General features: G+C 39.9%; 1 protein-coding gene across 2 annotated transcripts in view; it reads left to right on the forward strand.

The window, feature by feature from the left end:
• The first annotated feature begins 6,615 nt into the window (after positions 1–6,615).
• The window catches only part of pik3cd (phosphatidylinositol-4,5-bisphosphate 3-kinase, catalytic subunit delta), a 53,313-nt gene continuing 39,579 nt past the window's right edge, over positions 6,616–20,349 (forward strand). The window contains exons 1-8 of one of the 2 annotated variants that reach the window (XM_060938385.1): positions 6,616–6,895; positions 8,469–8,643; positions 9,284–9,512; positions 10,249–10,478; positions 11,939–12,118; positions 14,152–14,307; positions 15,122–15,211; positions 16,128–16,349. In XM_060938385.1, coding sequence (XP_060794368.1) covers positions 8,500–8,643; positions 9,284–9,512; positions 10,249–10,478; positions 11,939–12,118; positions 14,152–14,307; positions 15,122–15,211; positions 16,128–16,349 — 1,251 coding nt within the window. In that variant the 5' untranslated portion in view covers positions 6,616–6,895; positions 8,469–8,499. The remainder of the gene's footprint in view (positions 6,896–8,468; positions 8,644–9,283; positions 9,513–10,248; positions 10,479–11,938; positions 12,119–14,151; positions 14,308–15,121; positions 15,212–16,127; positions 16,350–20,349) is intronic. The other variant, XM_060938386.1, reaches the window with a different exon arrangement.

Consider the following 20,349-nt stretch of genomic DNA (forward strand, 5'->3'; position numbering starts at 1 on the left):
GGAGGAAACCCACACAGAAACTCCACACAGAAAGGCCCTCGTCGGCCGCTGGGCTCGAAACCAGGACCTTCTTGCTGTGAGGCGACAGTGCTAACTACTACACCACTGTCCTGTAAATCATCTTGCACATACAGTGCCTTGCAAAAGTATTCATACTCCTTGAACTTTTTCACATTTTTTTCACCTTACAACCACAAACTTAAAAGTTTTTTATTGAGATTTTATGTGATAGACCAACACAGAGTAGCACATAATTGTGAAGTGAAACGAAAATGATAAATGGTCTTCAAAATTTTAAACAAATAAAAATCTGATAAATGTGGTGTGCATTAGTATTCAGCCCCCTGTATTCTGATACCTCTAAATACAATCCAGTGCGATCAATTGCCTTCAGAAGTCATCTAATTAGTTAATAGAGTCCTACTGTGTGTAATTTACTCTCAGCATAAATACACTTGTTCTGTGAAGGCCTCAGTGGTTTGTTTGGGAACACAGAACAAACAGCATCATGAAGACCAAAGAACTCACCAGACAGGTCAGGGATAAAGTTCTGGAGAAGTTTAAAGCAGGGTTAGGTTATAAAAAAATATCCCAAGCTCTGAACATCTCAAGAAGCACTGTTCAATCCATCATTCAAAAATGGAAAAAGTATGGCACAACTGCAAACCTACCAAGACATGGCCGTCCACCTAAACTGACAGAGTGAGCAAGGAGAGCACTGGTCAGAGAAGCAGCCAAGAGGCCCATGATCACTCTGGAGTAGCTGCAGAAATCCACAGCTCAGGTGGGAGAATCTGTGCACAGGACAACTATAAGTCGTACACTCCACAAATCTGGCCTTTTTGGAAGAGTGGCAAGAGGAAAGCCATTGTTGAAAGACAGGCATAAGAAGCCATGTAGTGGACACAGCAAACATGTGGAAGAAGTTGCTTTGGTCAGATGAGACCAAATTTGAACTTTTTGGCCTAAATGCCAAGTGCTATGTGTGGCGGAAAACTAACACTGCTCATCACCCTGAACACACCATCCCCACTGTGAAACATGGTGGTGGCAGCATCATGCTATGGGGATGCTTTTCTTCAGCAGGGACAGGGAAGCTGGTCAGAGTTGATGGGAAGATGGATGGAGCTAAATACAGGGCAATCCTGGAAGAAAACCTGTTGGAGGCTACAAAAGACTTGAGACTGGGAAGGAGATTCACCTTCCAGCAAGACAATGACCCTAAACATACAGCCAGAGCTACAATGGAATGGTTTAGATCAAAGAATATTCATGTGTTAGAATGGCCCAGTCAAAGTCCAGACCTAAATCCCACTGAGCATCTGGGCAAGACTTGAAAATTGCTGTTCACAGACGCTCTCCATCCAATCTGGCTGAGCTTGAGCTATTTTGCAAAGAAGAATGGGCAAAAATTTCAGTGTCTAGATGTGCAAAGCTGGTAGAGACATACCACAAAAGACTTGCAGCTGTAATTGCAGCAAAAGGTGTCTCGACAAAGTATTGACGCGGGGGCTGAATACTAATGCACACCACATTTTTCAGATTTTTATTTGTTTAAAATTTTGAAGACCATTTATCATTGTCATTTCACTTCACAATTATGTGCTACTCTGTGTTGGTCTATCACATAAAATCTCAATAAAAAACTTTTAAGTTCATGGTTGTAAGGTGGAAAAATGTGAAAAAGTTCAAGGGGTATGAATACTTTTGCAAGGCACTGTATGATGTATGTTTTGTGAATAAACAGTTTCTACCATTTAAGTGTTACCATAATTTTGACTAACCCTGCATTTAAATAATTTTACATACATAATGGACCGCTGATGCACATTTACACGTCAAGCTAATTAAAAGAACACGACATTCACCTTTCCAGTTAAAACATACAACAAAAGTAACACAGTTTCCTAGTAGACATAATGAACGTAATCGAAAGACAGTTTCCTAGTGACAAGGAAAAGTAGTTTGTCTCTCAGAGTGTACTTATATCACACTATATCATGCAGCACATTTAATAATCAAACCAGCCTCATGTCATTTTTGATGAAATACTGGCCAATGATTAAAGATGCTTCAGCTGAGACAAAAGCAGGATTATTTTTAGACTGTAAGGATGCACTTCAGTTTTGAAACTTGTCTCAAATCAAGCGTACAATCAACCTGATCTCGGGTAAGCTTTGTACGTTCTGTTCTAGTGAGTAGAGTTACATTTGGAAAGATGGAGCTCTGGATAGTTGAAAAACGGACAAGTCGTAGCTGGAAAGTGTGTGGGGGCGTCTCTAACAACTCCTGCTTTGCATACTTTTGCAAACTCAGAAAATCACGCCTTGCATCAGCAGTCAGTTTACTGGAAGCCCACCACAGAAGTAAAATTGGGCAAATGTTATTTAAGTATCATCATATTTTTTTTCCCTCTTACATTTTCTGAATGACAAGTTGAACTAGACTGACCTCTCTATGGGCCCATAATTATAAAACTACAAGCGGGGTAAAACCAGAAATTGAGCTTCCTTTATTTTCCCACAGGAACATACTGTACTTCTGCCAAATTTGTCACATAAACAGAGGAAATATGTAAGATACATGAAACTGATGAGTTAGTAGCTCTTTGCACAAATACTGGACATGGCCAAACTGTAATAACCTACACTTGAGGACAGAAACAGACAGACAGTCATGCACAATCCAAATGCAATAATACTACCACCACCACAACAAACAACACAGTGGTGTAGTGGTTAGCACGGTCGTCTTACAGCAAGAAGGCTCTGGGTTCGACCCCAGTGGCCGGCGAGGGCCTTTCTGTGTGGAGTTTGCATGTTCTCCCCATGTCTGTGTGGGTTTCCTCCGGGTGCTCTGGTTTCCTCCACAGTCCAAAGACATGCAGTTAGGCTAATATGGGATGGCCTTGGGCTGGGGTGCCTTTGAGCGACGCACCTAACTCCCAACTGTTCCCTGGGCGCTGTTAGCATGGCTGCCCACTGCTCTGGGTATATGTGTGTGCTCATTGCTCATGTGTGTTCACTGCTTCAGATGGGTTAAATGCAGAGCATTTTTTAAGGATTTTCCACTAGGAGACCAACTGGTCTGGGCAATACAATCACAGGCCCCAGAGTCCATGTGGCTGCACCGCTGCGGCATATTCTGTGATGCAAATTGCTGCATTACGAATCCTCGTTTCAGCCAGCATAATATCAACATACACTACAGTTCAAAAGTTTGGGGTCACCCAGACAATTTTGTGTTTTCCATGAAAAGTCACACTTTTATTTACCACCATAAGTTGTAAAATGAATAGAAAATATAGTCAAGACATTTTTCTGGCCATTTTGAGCATTTAATCGACCCCACAAATGTGACGCTCCAGAAACTCAATCTGCTCAAAGGAAGGTCAGTTTTATAGCTTCTCTAAAGAGCTCAACTGTTTTCAGCTGTGCTAACATGATTGTACAAGGGTTTTCTAATCATCCATTAGCCTTCTGAGGCAATGAGCAAACACATTGTACCATTAGAACACTGGAGTGATAGTTGCTGGAAATGGGCCTCTATACACCTATGGAGATATTGCACCAAAAACCAGACGTTTGCAGCTAGAATAGTCATTTAGCACATTAGCAATGTATCAGGGGCGATTTCTCAGAGACAAGGGAAGCCGAACTTCCCCTAAAATTCTCTCCCCAAACTGCGGCGTCTACGACGTTGAATTCTCATTAAAACAATAAGTTGCATAACATATGCCCAAGATTGTATTTACGTTCATAACTATCCCTATGTCATCCTGTAACTTATTTGAGTGATGTCTGACGAACTTGCAGTTCGCTATGAGAATCACCTTTGCTGCCAGGCTGTAACCTTTCTTATTTCAATGGGCTCTATGGACCGGCAGCAGTGTTGCCAGATTGGGCGGTTTTAAGTACATTTTGGCGGATTTGAACATATTTTGGGAAGGAAAACGTCAGCAGTATCTGGCAACACTGACAGGCAGCCGGGTATCCGTTGCAGTCTATGAGACGTCTCTGAACAGCCAATTTCGGCTAGTTGTTATTGGTTAACATCGACAAAATCGTCACTTCCGGGGAAGCCGGGCATCTCTGGGAGTAAATGGGACACGGGCGGCATATGGGCGGTCCAAGAAGCCGGGCGTCGGCGAGGAACACGGAAGCATGATGTCGAGAAAGTGTAGTCGTGTGCCAAAGTGCTGTCCGAATTTCTTTTCATATAAACGTTTCTTCTCATTGATGTCTCTGTACATTACTCTGTAAATAAATGTAAATATTACTCGTTGTGCTCCGTTAACTTTCATCCATTCTATCAGTTTGATCATTCGTGAATTCACTCGTTTATTTCATTTGTAGTTCAATCAACGTGGTTGTAGGCTAGCTTGAGCCTTATTGGGATCTGCAGTGCTAACTGCTAACAGCTGGTATCTAGCTGCTATAATGCCAAAGTACGGCCAGTCATTTTGCCCCGCCCCTGCCTCGCGCTCCGTCCGGTGCGGTAGTGATGTCCCGTTGCTCGCGCGCCACAGCAGAGACCCACGCGACCTTCAGCCGGTACAGTCGCTGTTCTTTTACCACCTCCGTTATTCTCATCTTTCCAGTGTGTTCTTGATTTTTCCATTGTGTCCTATTTCGCCATATCAAGACCCAAAATGGTATCGTATTATTCATATTTAAGTGAATAATCAATTCAGTCATCATAACTTGCCATTTTTAACCCAAGCAATCAAAAAGAGGAAATTTATTCAATATTTTCAAAAAATTTTACAAAAACATTTGAACTGTAATAAAAAAAAATTCCACAGTGGAGGCCAGATAAAGCACGACGCTATCTTTACTCTTATTAAACACGATAAAAGAAACATTGAGTGTTGGGTAAATGCAAAAAAAAAATAGTAAAATTAGAAAATTTATTTTTTGACCATAATGTCCCAAATGAGAGACCAGTTTCTGAGACAGACCCACATAACAACAAATTGACTCATAACATCTCATCTCATTATCTCTAGCCGCTTTATCCTTCTACAGGGTCGCAGGCAAGCTGGAGCCTATCCCAGCTGACTACGGGCGAAAGGCGGGGTACACCCTGGACAAGTCGCCAGGTCATCACAGGGCTGACACACAGACACCCATTCACACTCACTTTAGAGTCACCAGTTAACCTAACCTGCATGTCTTTGGACTGTGGGGGAAACCGGAGCACCCAGAGGAAACCCACGCGGACACCATGCAAACTCCGCACAGAAAGGCCCCTCGCCGGCCATGGGGCTCGAACCCAGGACCTTCTTGCTGTGAGGCGACAGCGCTAACCACTACACCACCGTGCCGCCCTGACTCATGACAAATAACAAATAATTGAAAAAATTGTATTACGTAGACCTAAAACTGAGCTTCCCCTATTTCAAAGCCCACCAGCCGCCACTGCAATGTCTCATCTCATTATCTCTAGCCGCTTTATCCTTCTACAGGATCGCAGGCAAGCTGGAGCCTATCCCAGCTGACTACGGGCGAAAGGCGGGGTACACCCTGGACAAGTCGCCAGGTCATCACAGGGCTGACACATAGACACAGACAACCATTCACACTCACATTCACACCTACGGTCAATTTAGAGTCACCAGTTAACCTAACCTGCATGTCTTTGGACTGTGGGGGAAACCGGAGCACCCGGAGGAAACCCACGCGGACACGGGGAGAACATGCAAACTCCGCACAGAAAGGCCCTCGCCAGCCCCGGGGCTCGAACCCGGACCTTCTTGCTGTGAGGCGACAGCGCTAACCACTACACCACCGTGCCGCCCCCACTGCAATGTATAGAGTGTATTTCTGATTAGTTTAAAGTGATCTTCATTGAAAAGAACAGTGCTTTTCTTTCAAAAATAAGGACATTTCAAAGTGACCCCAAACTTTTGAACGGTAATGCAGTGCCAAGTTTTCCTTGTTAAATGTATACTTACATGGTACTTGGTTAATTAATTGCAACTGATTGAACCAAATGATAAGACATAACTTGGTTTAAAATTTGGTCTCCCAGTGAAGCTGGTTTGGCATTGACTAAGAGACCAAATCTAGCCACTATGTTAAAAAATGCTCATGCAGAGAGGAAATTTCACAAGTGTGTGATGAATAAAGTTGTGCTTTCTTTCTTTCTTTCTTTCTTTCTTTCTTTCTTTCTTCCCCCCCCCAAAAAAAAACATGTAATGTGATCAAGCCTAGCTAACACAGTTACAACTTACAAACCAAATAACATCATAAAACTATAGTTACAAAATACGCATGCAAATCAAGTTTCATGAAACCTGCCAGGTGAAAAGGGGAAACATATAAACAACCCACTACAGCTTAGTCAAAAGAGGTCATTGGTGTTCACTACTACAACTCATTCTGTAAAAGTCTAGGGATCGTCCTGATTGTCCAAGACCTTATTGTAAAATCTAAAGAGTAGTCTAATGGTCCAATTTATCCACAAATCACATTTCAGTCGAATACCGAACAGTAAAAAAAAAAGATTAGATTTGTCTTGGTGTATAAATATAAAATAACTCCAGAGGAGGAAAAAAAAATAGCTGGGTTATGCGTTCGAGTTTAGTGAGAGGTTTTGAAAGATGATCCCTAGCTAGCCAGAACGCGTGCACACAGCAGGGTTCCTCGCGCAGTGCGTTCTTTGCCTGTCACTTCCCCACTCAGGAGAACTTATCAAACATCAGCCATTCAGCGGAGGCAAAATAAACCAACAAATAAAGACTCAGGAGGGAATCTGTACAGCTGAATGTTTGTGGGAGTCTAGATCAGTGTGAGCGCTGAACGGAAAAGGAGCTTTTTTCTTCAGTGTGAGCGCGAGGAGCCTGTGATTGGGTTCAGCATGGATTAATAAGCAGCCGGTGAGACTCGAACAGGCAAGTAGAGCACAGCTTTCATTCCCCTCTCGGATCGTTCCTGCTCAGTGAAAGTCCATCAGGCCGGGGTTTGTCCTCTGACGCATCAGTGAATCAGGAATAATGGAACTGGTTTGCTTTTTCTCTCTCAGCCAGTCTTTATAAACAGCCTTTGATCTGTCCTGATCTAATGCATATCTGACACTGTAATGAAATATTGTTGCAATGATCAGGATGTGATTTATTTATTTATATATATATATTTTTATTGCTCTACTAACATGATGTCCAAAAATGCACCAGAGAACAAGTTCTCGGTTTCCTATGATGGCTGAAATACAAACAGCCTGAGAAAGTCCTGGCACTGAATCACATAAGGAAGTGTGTGTGTGTGTGTGCGTGTGTGTGTTAATGCATCATCACTTAATTATATTGATTCCTCCTATCAATATTACTGAGTGTGACCATTCATAACACTGGATGATATGCACATGTACTCTTCTTTATACACTTAAAAACACACACAAATATGCTATTCATGTCTGTGCTAGCCTTTAATTCCATTTGTATCAATATTCTTTCCTATTTCTCTGTAAGATTTGAGCAAACAATGAATATTATCCTATTATTATTATTATTATTATTATTATTATTATTATTATTATTATTGTTGTTGTTGTTATTATTATCCCCTCTCTCTCTCTCTCTCTCTCTCACACACACACACACACACACACACACACACACACACACACATCCTATTCATGTCTGTGCTATCCTTTTAATTCCATTTGTATCAATATATCTATTTACTATTTCTCTGTAAGATTTGAGCAAACAATGAATATTATCCTATTATTATCTTGGCACACACACACATCCTATTTATGTCTGTGCTAGCCTTTATAATTCCATTTGTATCAATATTATTTACTATTTCTCTGTAAGCTTTGAGCAAACAATGAATATTATCCTATTTATTATTATTATTATTATTATTATTATTATTATTATTATCTTGGCACACACACACACACACACACACAAATATCCTATTCATGTGTATGTTAGCCTTTATAATTCCATTTGTATCAATATTATTTACTATTTCTCTGTAAGATTTGAGCAAACAATGAATATTATCCTATTTATTATTATTATTATTATTATTATTATTATTATCTTGGCACACACACACACAAATATCCTATTCTTGTGTATGTTAGCCTTTATAATTCCATTTGTATCAATATTATTTACTATTTCTCTGTAAGATTTGAGCAAACAATGAATATTATCCTATTATTATTATTATTATTATTATTATCTTGGCACACACACACACACACATCCTATTCTTGTGTATGTTAGCCTTTATAATTCCATTTGTATCAATATTATTTACTATTTCTCTGTAAGCTTTGAGCAAACAATGAATATTATCCTAATAATAATAATAATAATAATATTATTATTATTTATTATTGTTCTTGTTGTTATTATTATCTTGATGGGAATTTTGGTTCACTGATCTGGTAACGGTTTCTTTTACATATTTTGCATCACATACTGTGTGTGTGTGTGCTCCGAGCAGTGCAGTTGCCCTTAGATGAACGACCTGCACCATGCCACCAGGGGTTTACTGCGACCTGCAGGATGTGTGGGAGAAGGAGGGTCGGGAACAGGTCACCATGGAGTTCCTCCTGCCAACGGGCATCTACCTCAGTTTTTCCGTAGCATGCAGTGACACCATCGCCACAATCAAAAAGGTAAAAATGGTCTGCACTGTACTGACCTGCATTTAAAGCTTGGATCTTAAAATACAAGGAGGAAAAATACTGTAGGCGTTTGTGCTGTGCTGTACTGTGTGCTGTAAATTTTATTTCTCAATAATAACTTTCAACCCAACTCTCTTATATACGTAATGTAATGATCGCTATAAGGGTATGGTAGGAAACATTGTTCAGATTGCCCAAGTTTTACACTTCGCTTCACGCTTCAGTGGATAATCTCACGTCGATACTGTAGACTTGTACCCAAGAACTGCTGCTGTAATCATAAACACTGTTCTGTGCTCATCTCTGTACTGTTTGACTTTACTCTTTGACAACCATATGCTACTGTACGGTATAATCCCACTATCTGGTGTCACCCAGAAGAGAATGGGTTCCCTTTTGGCTCTGGTTCCTCTCAACGTTTCCTCATTACGTCGTCTCAGGGAGTTGTAATAATAACCTCTGGCTTGCTCGTTATGGCTCGAAATGTCCATCTAGATTTCTTTAAAGCCACATTGGGACAATATGTGTAGTCAAAAATGCTGAATAGAAATTTGACTTGCTTACAGTACACGTAAAGCTTAAACATTTCTCAAAAAATAAATAAATTCTAACTAGCCTGAATGTCTGTCAGATGTTGTGGAAGAATGCCCGGAGCGAGCCTCTCTTCAGCATCCTGAGCGATCCCGATGCCTACGTGTTTACCTGCATCAACCGGACAGCGGAGCGGGAAGATCTTGAAGATGAACAGCGGCGCCTTTGTGAGGTGCGACCCTTCATGCCTGTCTTCAGGCTGGTTGCACGTGAAGGAGACCGAGTGGAGAAGCTCATTAACACCCAGATCAGCCTGCTCCTAGGGAAAGGTCTGCTCTTCGATTTACCTGCGTCCTACTCCTCTCTTCCAGCTTGTAGTGTGGTGCTTTAGGACAGTGAGGGCAGCCAGTCAGCGGGCAGACACACATAGTGATGAACTTAAGTATAGTAAATTAAAATGTTTATTGTCGGGCACACACATCGACATGCCAGTGAAATATTTTTGAATGCAGGCGTTTTATTACGGTTTGATCAGAACTACAGCCACAACCAAAAAAATCAGATTATTTAAGAATAAATATGAGTCTTGGGCCAAAGAACCGATTAACTGGATGCTCTCAGATACTGACGAGATTGGAAATTAGTGCTGTGAGTGCTTAATTAGAGCGATTTTAATATCTTTCCAATTACATCTAGCACTTCTAAATTTGCTTAAAATTGATTTGGAGAACAGTGGAAGCACCCAGATTTGACATTGCCTGCAACAGTTAACTAAATCAATTGATTTATTCCTTTATGTGACATTAATATTATTATTATTATTATTATTATTCTAAAGAGTGTATACATTTGATCTAATTGTTTGATTAACTAGAATGTTAATATGGATCGTCCAAAAACTTTGGACTGGGTCATAGTGCATCATAAAAACAGGAAGTGTAAGACAAGATCACTTAAAAAAACAAAACCCCAATAACCTATGGTTCCAGTAGAATGACAGTTGCAGCATGTTATGTTATTTTTGCTTCATAAGCATCTGTTTGTATTTGTGTCTTGCGTTTGTAGGCCTGCATGAGTTTGACACTCAAAAGAACCATGAGGTGAATGAGTTCCGGATGAAAATGCGCTCCTTCTGTGAGGAGAAAGCTCAGGAAAGGCAGCTGTTGCCATGGCACCAGTGGATGGAGTACAACTTTCCCTGTGACTTAGAGCCGGTCTCCGTAACGTCTCAAAGTGGGCGGTTGCACACAAGCATCAAAAAGATTTTTATCAACGTCAAGTTTGAGGCCAGCGAGGTGAGTCGATGTGGTTTCTGAGTCCAGGCCCATCTGCTTGGTTTGACAAGCAATGTTTCGCTTCATAACCTTCAGTGTGTCTACTTGCTAGCTTAGGAGACATTCTTCAAGCTTGCAGTGTGTGGATCATGCTTGCCACTTTGTACGTTCGCTGCTAATTTTAGAACGATGTCTTTTAAACACTTAAAAGAGACTTTGAAACTGTGGTAATGTCACAGAGCAGCATGTGCGCTTCCATCCAAGGCCTGGTGACCCAGATTTCCTGAATGAAGAATTGTGTAAAGTAGTATATTTATACAACAGCATGTTGCATGTGAATCCCCCACCCACACTGCCTGTACCTTCAACTTTGCAATTTTTCTGTACAATAAGACTGAGAGAGTGTGAGTGTGTTTGTCAAAGGAAAAAAGTCCAGCACACCAAAATCCTAACTCTTTTGTGTATCTACAACATCTCTGCCTCTTTGCAAAAGGGTTCCTGTTAGTAATACAAGTACTTTCCAGACTGTTTTTCTCATTGACCCTTATAATATATGCTTTGAGTCAGGGATAAAAGACAACGATGTGTGTTAACGATGAAAAACTAATCAGTGACGGGGTAGTGATGCGACGCAGAGTTACAGTTACAAGCCTAAAGTTGATTCTTTACTAATAATAACACATCGTGAAGTGGTTTATTTCTCTACGCAAGCTATTATAATTAGAAATTGATGAAGAAATGTATATTAATTATAAAAAAAATGTTTATAGTTTAATTTAATGTTGTGGAACGTCTGCAAGACAAGTTGGTTCCTGTTATCACTTGCGTCGTCGCAAATCTAATCAGCAGTAACCTCACTAGCCTTGATTTTCCTTCTGTCTTGAAGTTACAGTAATAAGACAAAAAAAGCAGCTAGGAAAAAAAACCCCACAAAGTCCTTTGTCCTGAAGTGGTGTAACCGCCGGAGACGTCTTCCCTAAATAAATATCTTCCGTAAAATGTTCTCATATCTGCGATGATACGTTTGTTCAATAACAGCTAACTTGGATTATGTGGAGCGTCTGATAATTCATGCCCGTTCAGCTGTTACAAGAGAAATAATAAGAGATAATGTACTCGAATGAGTGTATTAATAGAACCCTGCGATTTGAATTAAAGGTAGGACTGCTGTCGGAGCTGTGCTTTTAAAGAAAATTAATCAGTTCAACAGTCGTGTGGTGTAAGAAAGAAAGCACAACTTTATTCATCACACGGTTGTGAAATTCCTCTCTGCATTTAACCCATCTGAAGCAGTGAGCACACACACACACATACCCAGAGCAGTGGGCAGCCATGCTAACGGCGCCCGGGGAGCAGTTAGGAGTTAGGTGCCTCGCTCAAGGGCACCTCAGCCCAAGGTCGTCCCATATTAACCTTAAATCGTAAACAAATTGATTCGGAGCAGTCTTTAACCAATCATTTTGTTACCGTTGCTCTTTCAGGAGAGCTTCATGCTGCAGCTGGACCCTCAGGATCTGCCTGTGGTCCTGATGAAGAGCGCGCTCAGGAAAAAAGCCACGGTATTCCGGCCAGTGAAGCAGGAGAAGCCTGAGGATTACACCTTACAGGTCAATGGGAGATGGGAGTTCATCTATGGAAAATACCCCTTGTGCAGGTTTAAAGTGAGTGCGCTGGATCTAGCATAGTATTTTAAATTCTCAGGTTTGCTCTGAAAGAAAAAAGAAGGAAGTTCAGAGTTGTGTATAGTTAGCAGCTCCTGCAGAAGTGTAAAGAATAAACCCAGTCGCTTTGTACTTGTGAAAATTCTTCGAACAGCATGTTGAGTTCAACTCAAGTCCTACTGAAGCAATTTATTTATTTTAAGATTGTAGCTCTACATTTAAAATTGAGCTAAAATCTCCGTTATATATTATTTTTTCTTTATCCGAGTTGTTAACGGGGTTAAACTGGACATTCAGAGTTTTAACCCTGCTTTAATAGACGTACTGTAGCATTCTCAGGGATCCACTGCAAAAATGATTTCTGTCTGCATTCTCGTAATATGTTTATTATTCATTTAAAAATGTCTAATATCTCGGTTTTTATCTTCGAGCAGTTGTTAAACAGGAACTTGTTCTTGAATCTAAGATTCCTGTTCTTGGCTGGCAGGAGTGGAACCCAATATGCTCTTCTTCTGTTGCATGCTGAGATGCTTTTCTGCTCACCGTGGTTGTAAAGAGTGATTATATGAGTTGCTATATCCTTCCTGGCAAAAAAGCGCGAACCAATCTGGCCATTTTCCTCTGATCTCTGTTATTAACTAGATGTTTGTTTCTACTCACTGAACTGTCGCCCACTCCCTCGATGTTTTTTTTTTTTTTCTTTTCTTTTTCACACAATTCTGTGTAAACTCCAGAGATTGTTGCGTGTGAAAACCCCAGGAGATTAGCAGTTTGTGAAATACTCAAACCAGCCCATCTGGCTCAAACCAACACCCAAGCCATAGTGAAAGTCACACTTTGAGATCACAGTTTTTCCCATTCTGATGTTTGAACATTGTGAACGCTAACTGAAGCTCTTGATCTGTATCGGCATGATTTTATGAATTGTGCTGCCGTCAAAGGATTGGCTGAGTACATAACGGCATAAAACAGCAGGTGGATGGGTGTTCCTATGGCCAGTGTGTGTATATGTTTCTGCGTTCAAGGATTACTTTTCCGAGCTACAATTCTGTAATTAAATTCGGAAAGGCGTTGCGTTTTCGGTTCTTCTTTGTTTTTCGGTCATGTCAGTATCTTGTGATTTATTTATGGCGAAGATAAATGATATTTTGCATTTTCCAGTTTTTCTATGAAGCAGTTTGAAACTATATAATTGTCGTTGATCTTTCCGTACTGTTGCTGTAATGGGGCTCGTCTCTGCTTAGGGTTTACAGTACATGAAATCAAAGGTGGGTGAGCTCAGGCTTAATTTAACTCCTGGTTATTATCAGTATGAATAATTTTTGTGGAAATAAAAACACAATCTGTTTGGATGCACGTGCTATTGGCAGGTACTGTATATGTGCCTTACATAATGTATGACTGTATATAAAAGGTGGATGAGATTTTTTGGTTTTATAGCCTTTTAAGAAATATATGGTTTACTTTGTCGTTCGCAGGTCAAATACGTTTTATGTTCACGATAAAAAATTAAAATTGCATCATCGTATTTGCGCTTGCAGTAAAAATGTAATATGGGTGCTTTTTATGACCCGAACATAAGGACCATTCCAAACTTTAATCATCATGCTTCGTGTCTGTGTTTTCTGCTCTGTCATAAGAACTTCTTCTAATTAAACTGATGCAGCGACGGCAGGCTTTCAAGCTTACATGTGTTTCGGCTTGTCTGGCACTGCTGAGGCAGTTGTTGATATTGAAACTGCCTGTACCTGCAGAGATGAGTCATCCACCTTTAGTAGGCTTTTAAAAGTCAACTACAGAGAGAGTGTAATGTGATTTGAGCTGCATTACACTAACTAAATGAACAGGCTGCAGGATTTCATGTTGATGACTCTTGTCCTGGTCTTGCTCTGGTCTGAGTCTGTGATGGGAGTGAAGCAGACCCCTCACTCGTGCTCCCACAGATCCCTTCGTTTACGTCACGCAGCCTATTCTGAGCTCTGGTAGAGGAAATTCTTAATCAGATGGCTTATGTGTGTTTCGTATCTTTGCAGTACATTTTCTCATGCTTGTATGGAGGCCTGACTCCCCATCTGACCATGGTGCATCATTCCACTATCTTGAAATACCAGGAAGAGCAGGGTGGCTTAAGCAACCAGGTCTCCAAGAGCCGCTCTCAGTCTAAACCTCCGCCTCTGCCTCTGAAAAAGGTAAGAGAAGGTTATTGCACTGGGGGGGGAGTGTCATAAACAAGGGAACTACTTTCTTCTTCCTCTTATCACGGTCAGAAATAGTGACCTTCTTGGAACCTAGTTCCTTGTGAATAAACGGAATCGTTTGCTTTATTTATCGAAGTCCTGTTATAGACAGTCTCAAATGTGTGTTGAAATAGAAAGAGGCCTATTATTAATTTTTTACTTCTTTTTTTTTAATTATTAATTTAATGTTATTAATATTGTTGGGGACACTTAAGTAATGAACGTAATATTTGAATAGTTGGGTTATGTTCATAATCCAAAGTCGGATCATGTGTGGGCGGTTTTTAATTTTAATTTATTTTTTAAAAATGAATTATTAACTGTATCCACACAAAGTTTGAGAACCCCAATTTACAGATCCATCATAAGTAAAAGTCAGTGAACGCATTATGCGGAAGCACAGCATTGTGGGTATTTGGCTATTTTAAGCTGTTCAAATTTTAAATCTGCTTGCCTTTCATTGATTCTTCCTCATACTGCTTATGATAGGAAAAGCAGTAAAATAGTAGTAAAACTGACTAAGTTTGGCCAAAAGTATTGGTTTCGTACTATGTTAGTTCCTCTTTTTGCCTTTAAGTTTTGTTTTCTCTCTAATCGAAAGACTTCTGTCACCTAGTACATTTGCGTCTCGTACGCCAAGTATGAAATGGCACTCATGGTTCTGGGAGTTCAAAGCTTTACAAAGCAAATAATAAACTATATCGTATCACTGATTTGCATTCTTCACTCAGCATGCTTTTCTGAATGCCTGGACTTCTTTCAACAGCAAAACACATCATCACTGTGGTCCATACTGGAGCCCTTCTACATCCACCTGCTGCAGGGAACTCGGGTCAACGCCGATGAGAGCATGAAGGTCAGGCTCCCAGTTTATTCATGTTTATTGTTAGCATAAGACTGTTGTGGTTGTTTACCAGGCTTCTAACTGTAGCATGCCACAGCCACTGTTGGAAATCATGAAGTGTGGTCATGTGACCCTGACCACATATTTCCCATAATTCATCAGAAGCGGTTGAGTAAAACATCAAAACAGGAAGTGGGGAGTGACTATCAGGCTTTTAACGCTCTCTTGGGCCTAGATTCTTAGAAGAGGACAGCGGTGTTGCTCACACTCGCCACTTGCATCTCTGTTGGTTTTGTTGTTGTTGTTGTTGTTGTTGTTTTTTTTAACTCATCAGAGAAGTGAAAAGTCATGCAGGGTCGTGTTGCTTACTGAAAGAATAAACTGTTGTACAGAAGGTCTAAATTTGTTCTGGTGCTTTAGAATGAAATGCGAACCAGTATTTGCAGTTGTCTCATCATAATGAACTGTGAAATATGAAAGTGCATGGTGTGAAAGAGCTAAACATTATTTTAGTTCTAGGGCATTAACTTGGATGAGAATTGCCCTCGGCTGATTTACGTTAATGTGTACTTTGTTAAGCGTGGAGTGCCTGTTCATTTCCGGATGTCAGTTGGATTTGTCATGTCATACAATTACCAGTCCTGTCTGCTGCTGCCACCAGAGGTTCTCCATGATAGCCATAGGGGAAACACTCACTTAAATATTTCCTCTTTGCTATCATGGAGGGCTTTCTATTCGGGTTAATGATAAAACTGGGAAAGTGGCCAGCTGCACGCTAGTCATGAGGCCTTGTGTCGTTCAGTCATTCATTCATTTTTAACTGAGCATGTCAGACATTTCTGAAACCGTGTTTCCGTTTTTCCATTCCCCTAAACACTTGTAAACTGTTGATCCCAGAGTGGTCTCTGTTTTTTTTTTTCCCACTCAGCTGGTGGTTCAGGCGGGTCTTTTCCATGGCAGTGAGCTTCTCTGTAAAGTGGTAACCAGCAGCGAGGTCAACGTGTGCTCAGACCCAGTGTGGGACCAGAAGCTGTCATTCGACATCTCCCTATGTGACCTTCCTCGCATGACACGCATCTGCTTTGCCCTTTATGGCGTGCTCGACAAGCCCAGGAAGCAGCGGTCAACCAAAAAGAAGAACAAAAAGGCCGTAAGTCTTTGAAAAGAGCAAGATCCAAATTGTTTTAATCAAATAAACTGCCGGAAATTGTCGGGGCCAACCAGCGGTGGTCTTTAGCTTGCCAAGAAAATGTGATGTGTGACAGGCAGAGTGTGATAGTCAAATCAAAACCCCAGTGACCGTACAGACACCGTCATTTTAGTAGAGACAGGAGGGGATGCCACAGCAAAGCTACAGGTGGCTGTGTGTGTGTGTGTGTGTGTGTGTGAGTGTGAGTGTGTGTATTTGTTTATGAGGATTTGTACCAACCACCTCTACTTCTGCTTTCTTTGCCACTTCCCTTTCATAGTTCGGGTAGAGAAGTCTGCTTAGGCTGAGGAGAGGAAATAAGACTTGCCTTTCTGTCTGTCTCTATGCCTCAGTGTGCTTATTTTAAACACCACAAAGCCATGTTTCACTGGGTTTAAGGTGAAATACAGTGGCATCACTTACAACAAAAAATAATATTGATGTAATTAATCTCTGAATATATTCGCTCTTAGTTTTAAGTCAATTATTTAATTTTTTTTATTATTTGATCAAGCTAGTTGTATTAAAAAAAAGTTCATAAAATAATAGATTGAAGTAATACAGTGCAGATTTTATAAAACCTGAGGCTCATTTACCATATTATATGATTCATCGTTTATAATCAGTACTACAAATACACTAACTTGCAAGGTTATCAAAGGTTCTCCGTCGCAAAGTATCTTGCGTAATGGTGGACGTGGAACTGGATGATACAGATATCAATGGTTTTTTATTACACAACTTCTCTGTTATTCACGGAAATGAATAAGTAGTTCATACTTTAAGTTGTATTTTTGTACCAAATTCAAAGAACCCAAAGTATATATTTTTTTAACTTTTACACTATTATTTTGTTGGTACTTGTAATATACATTGTGTGCCATTAGTCCTGCCTTAACATATTAGTATACAGTACCAGTCAAAAGTTTGTACACCCGACTCATTCATAGGTTTTTCTGTATTTTGACTATTTTCTAAATTGTAGAAAAATACCGAAGACATCACAACTATGAAATAACATCTGGAGCATATATGGAATTATTCTATCCACATTCACGGGATATGAGAAATCGCACGCTCTGATTGGCTACTCTACGACTAAGCTATCAGCTCCTATACCGTGAGTAGAGAAAAACAAAATGGTGGAGCGTGTTGCTGAACCAACCGAGGACGAAATTAAAAACTCTACTCAAAAACAAAACACCAAAAAATAAAAAAAAAAGCAACAAAATATGGAATAAAAGTATTTGATGGTAAGAATGTATCTTGTATTTTATTTTTCAAGAATTATTATTCTTATCGCATTTTTCACAACTTGCGCCTGTCGTTTCGCCGGTTTGTTTACATTCTAAGCGGAAATGATTTTGTCGGACGTTTTGTATAAAGTTTTTATTAATCGGATTTGCAAAAAATAAAAATGCTCCATTTCTCAAAATCCAGTGAATGTGGATAGAATAAAACAGTTATTCCACTCAATCTCGTCGTACATGGCTTATAGCCAACTTGGTGCTACGCGCCTCGTCGGCTGTCAGCTCATGTACGACTTTGCACACTATTGGAATTGTCTTAACCAGCTTCATAAGGTCGTCACCTGGAACGCTTTTCAATTAACAGGTGCCTCGTCAAAAGTTAATTAGTGCAATTTCTTGCCTTCTTAATGTGTTTTGAGATCATTAAACAAAAATAAATAAATAGTAAATAATAAGAATACAGTAAATAGCCCTATTCCACAACTGTAGTAATCCATATTACGTGAAGTACCGCTCAACTAAGTAAAGAGAAACGACATCCATCATTACTTTAAGACATGAAGTGACCTTTAATTAATAAAAGTAAAGAAAAAAACCATTGAATTAGAATTAAACTTTTGACTGGTGGTGGGTGGGTTTTATTTATTTATTTATTTATTTTTACAATATCATCCACCCCTAGATGAAAGGAACAAATATTATTTGGTCAAATGAAAGGCAGCAGGGAAAAAATGGAAAATTTATTTATTTTTATTTATAATGACATTTGATTAATAAGACAAATTTGAAGCTGGAGGAGTCTTCCCAAGCAAAATTATTAATATTAATTGATCAGTGCACTGGCTAAGCATTTGTTCATATCTGCTTACTTCAGGGATTAAATGATGACTTGACCAAATGCCAAATTAACAAATCATTCTTTTAAGCAATACATTTCTTTTTGCATCCCTTTCATATTTATCAAAGAATATTAAACTCAGTAAAAGAGTGAATTTAAAACATTTAGTACAAAATTATACTTTAACACCCAACTGCATGTATATTACAGTGAGTGACACTGTGAACTGGTTTGTGATATAAAAAAGTAGTGATATGTCATCTCCGAAATATGGGTCATTGTGTAAGTTAACACATATTTGTAATACAACCCTGATTCCAAAAAAGTTGGGACAAAATACAAATTGTAAATAAAAACGGAATGCAATAATTTACAAATCTCAAAAACTGATATTGTATTCACAATAGAACATAGACAACATATCAAATGTCGAAAGTGAGACATTTTGAAATTTCATGCCAAATATTGGCTCATTTGAAATTTCATGACAGCAACACATCTCAAAAAAGTTGGGACGGGGCAATAAGAGGCTGGAAAAGTTAAAGGTATGAAAAAGGAACAGCTGGAGGACCAAATTGCAACTCATTAGGTCAATTGGCAATAGGTCATTAACATGACTGGGTATAAAAAGAGCATCTTGGAGTGGCAGCGGCTCTCAGAAGTAAAGATGGGAAGAGGATCACCAATTCCCCTAATTCTGTGCCGACAAATAGTGGAGCAATATCAGAAAGGAGTTCGACAGTGTAAAATTGCAAAGAGTTTGAACATATCATCATCTACAGTGCATAATATCAAAAGATTCAGAGAATCTGGAAGAATCTCTGTGCGTAAGGGTCAAGGCCGGAAAACCATACTGGGTGCCCGTGATCTTCGGGCCCTTAGACGGCACTGCATCACATACAGGCATGCTTCTGTATTGGAAATCACAAAATGGGCTCAGGAATATTTCCAGAGAACATTATCTGTGAACACAATTCACCGTGCCATCCGCCGTCGCCAGCTAAAACTCTATAGTTCAAAGAAGAAGCCGTATCTAAACATGATCCAGAAGCGCAGACGTCTTCTCTGGGCCAAGGCTCATTTAAAATGGACTGTGGCAAAGTGGAAAACTGTTCTGTGGTCAGACGAATCAAAATTTGAAGTTCTTTGTGGAAATCAGGGACGCCGTGTCATTCGGACTAAAGAGGAGAAGGACGACCCAAGTTGTTATCAGCGCTCAGTTCAGAAGCCTGCATCTCTGATGGTATGGGGTTGCATTAGTGCGTGTGGCATGGGCAGCTTACACATCTGGAAAGACACCATCAATGCTGAAAGGTATATCCAGGTTCTAGAGCAACATATGCTCCCATCCAGACGACGTCTCTTTCAGGGAAGACCTTGCATTTTCCAACATGACAACGCCAAGCCACATACTGCATCAATTACAGCATCATGGCTGCGTAGAAGAAGGGTCCGGGTACTGAACTGGCCAGCCTGCAGTCCAGATCTTTCACCCATAGAAAACATTTGGCGCATCATAAAACGGAAGATACGACAAAAAAGACCTAAGACAGTTGAGCAACTAGAATCCTACATTAGACAAGAATGGGTTAACATTCCTATCCCTAAACTTGAGCAACTTGTCTCCTCAGTCCCCAGACGTTTACAGACTGTTGTAAAGAGAAAAGGGGATGTCTCACAGTGGTAAACATGGCCTTGTCCCAACTTTTTTGAGATGTGTTGTTGTCATGAAATTTAAAATCACCTAATTTTTCTCTTTAAATGATACATTTTCTCAGTTTAAACATTTGATATGTCATCTATGTTCTATTCTGAATAAAATATGGAATTTTGAAACTTCCACATCATTGCATTCCGTTTTTATTTACAATTT

The sequence above is a fragment of the Neoarius graeffei genome, chromosome 13 (assembly GCF_027579695.1).
Source record: "Neoarius graeffei isolate fNeoGra1 chromosome 13, fNeoGra1.pri, whole genome shotgun sequence".
NCBI classification, from domain to species: Eukaryota; Metazoa; Chordata; class Actinopteri; order Siluriformes; family Ariidae; genus Neoarius; species Neoarius graeffei.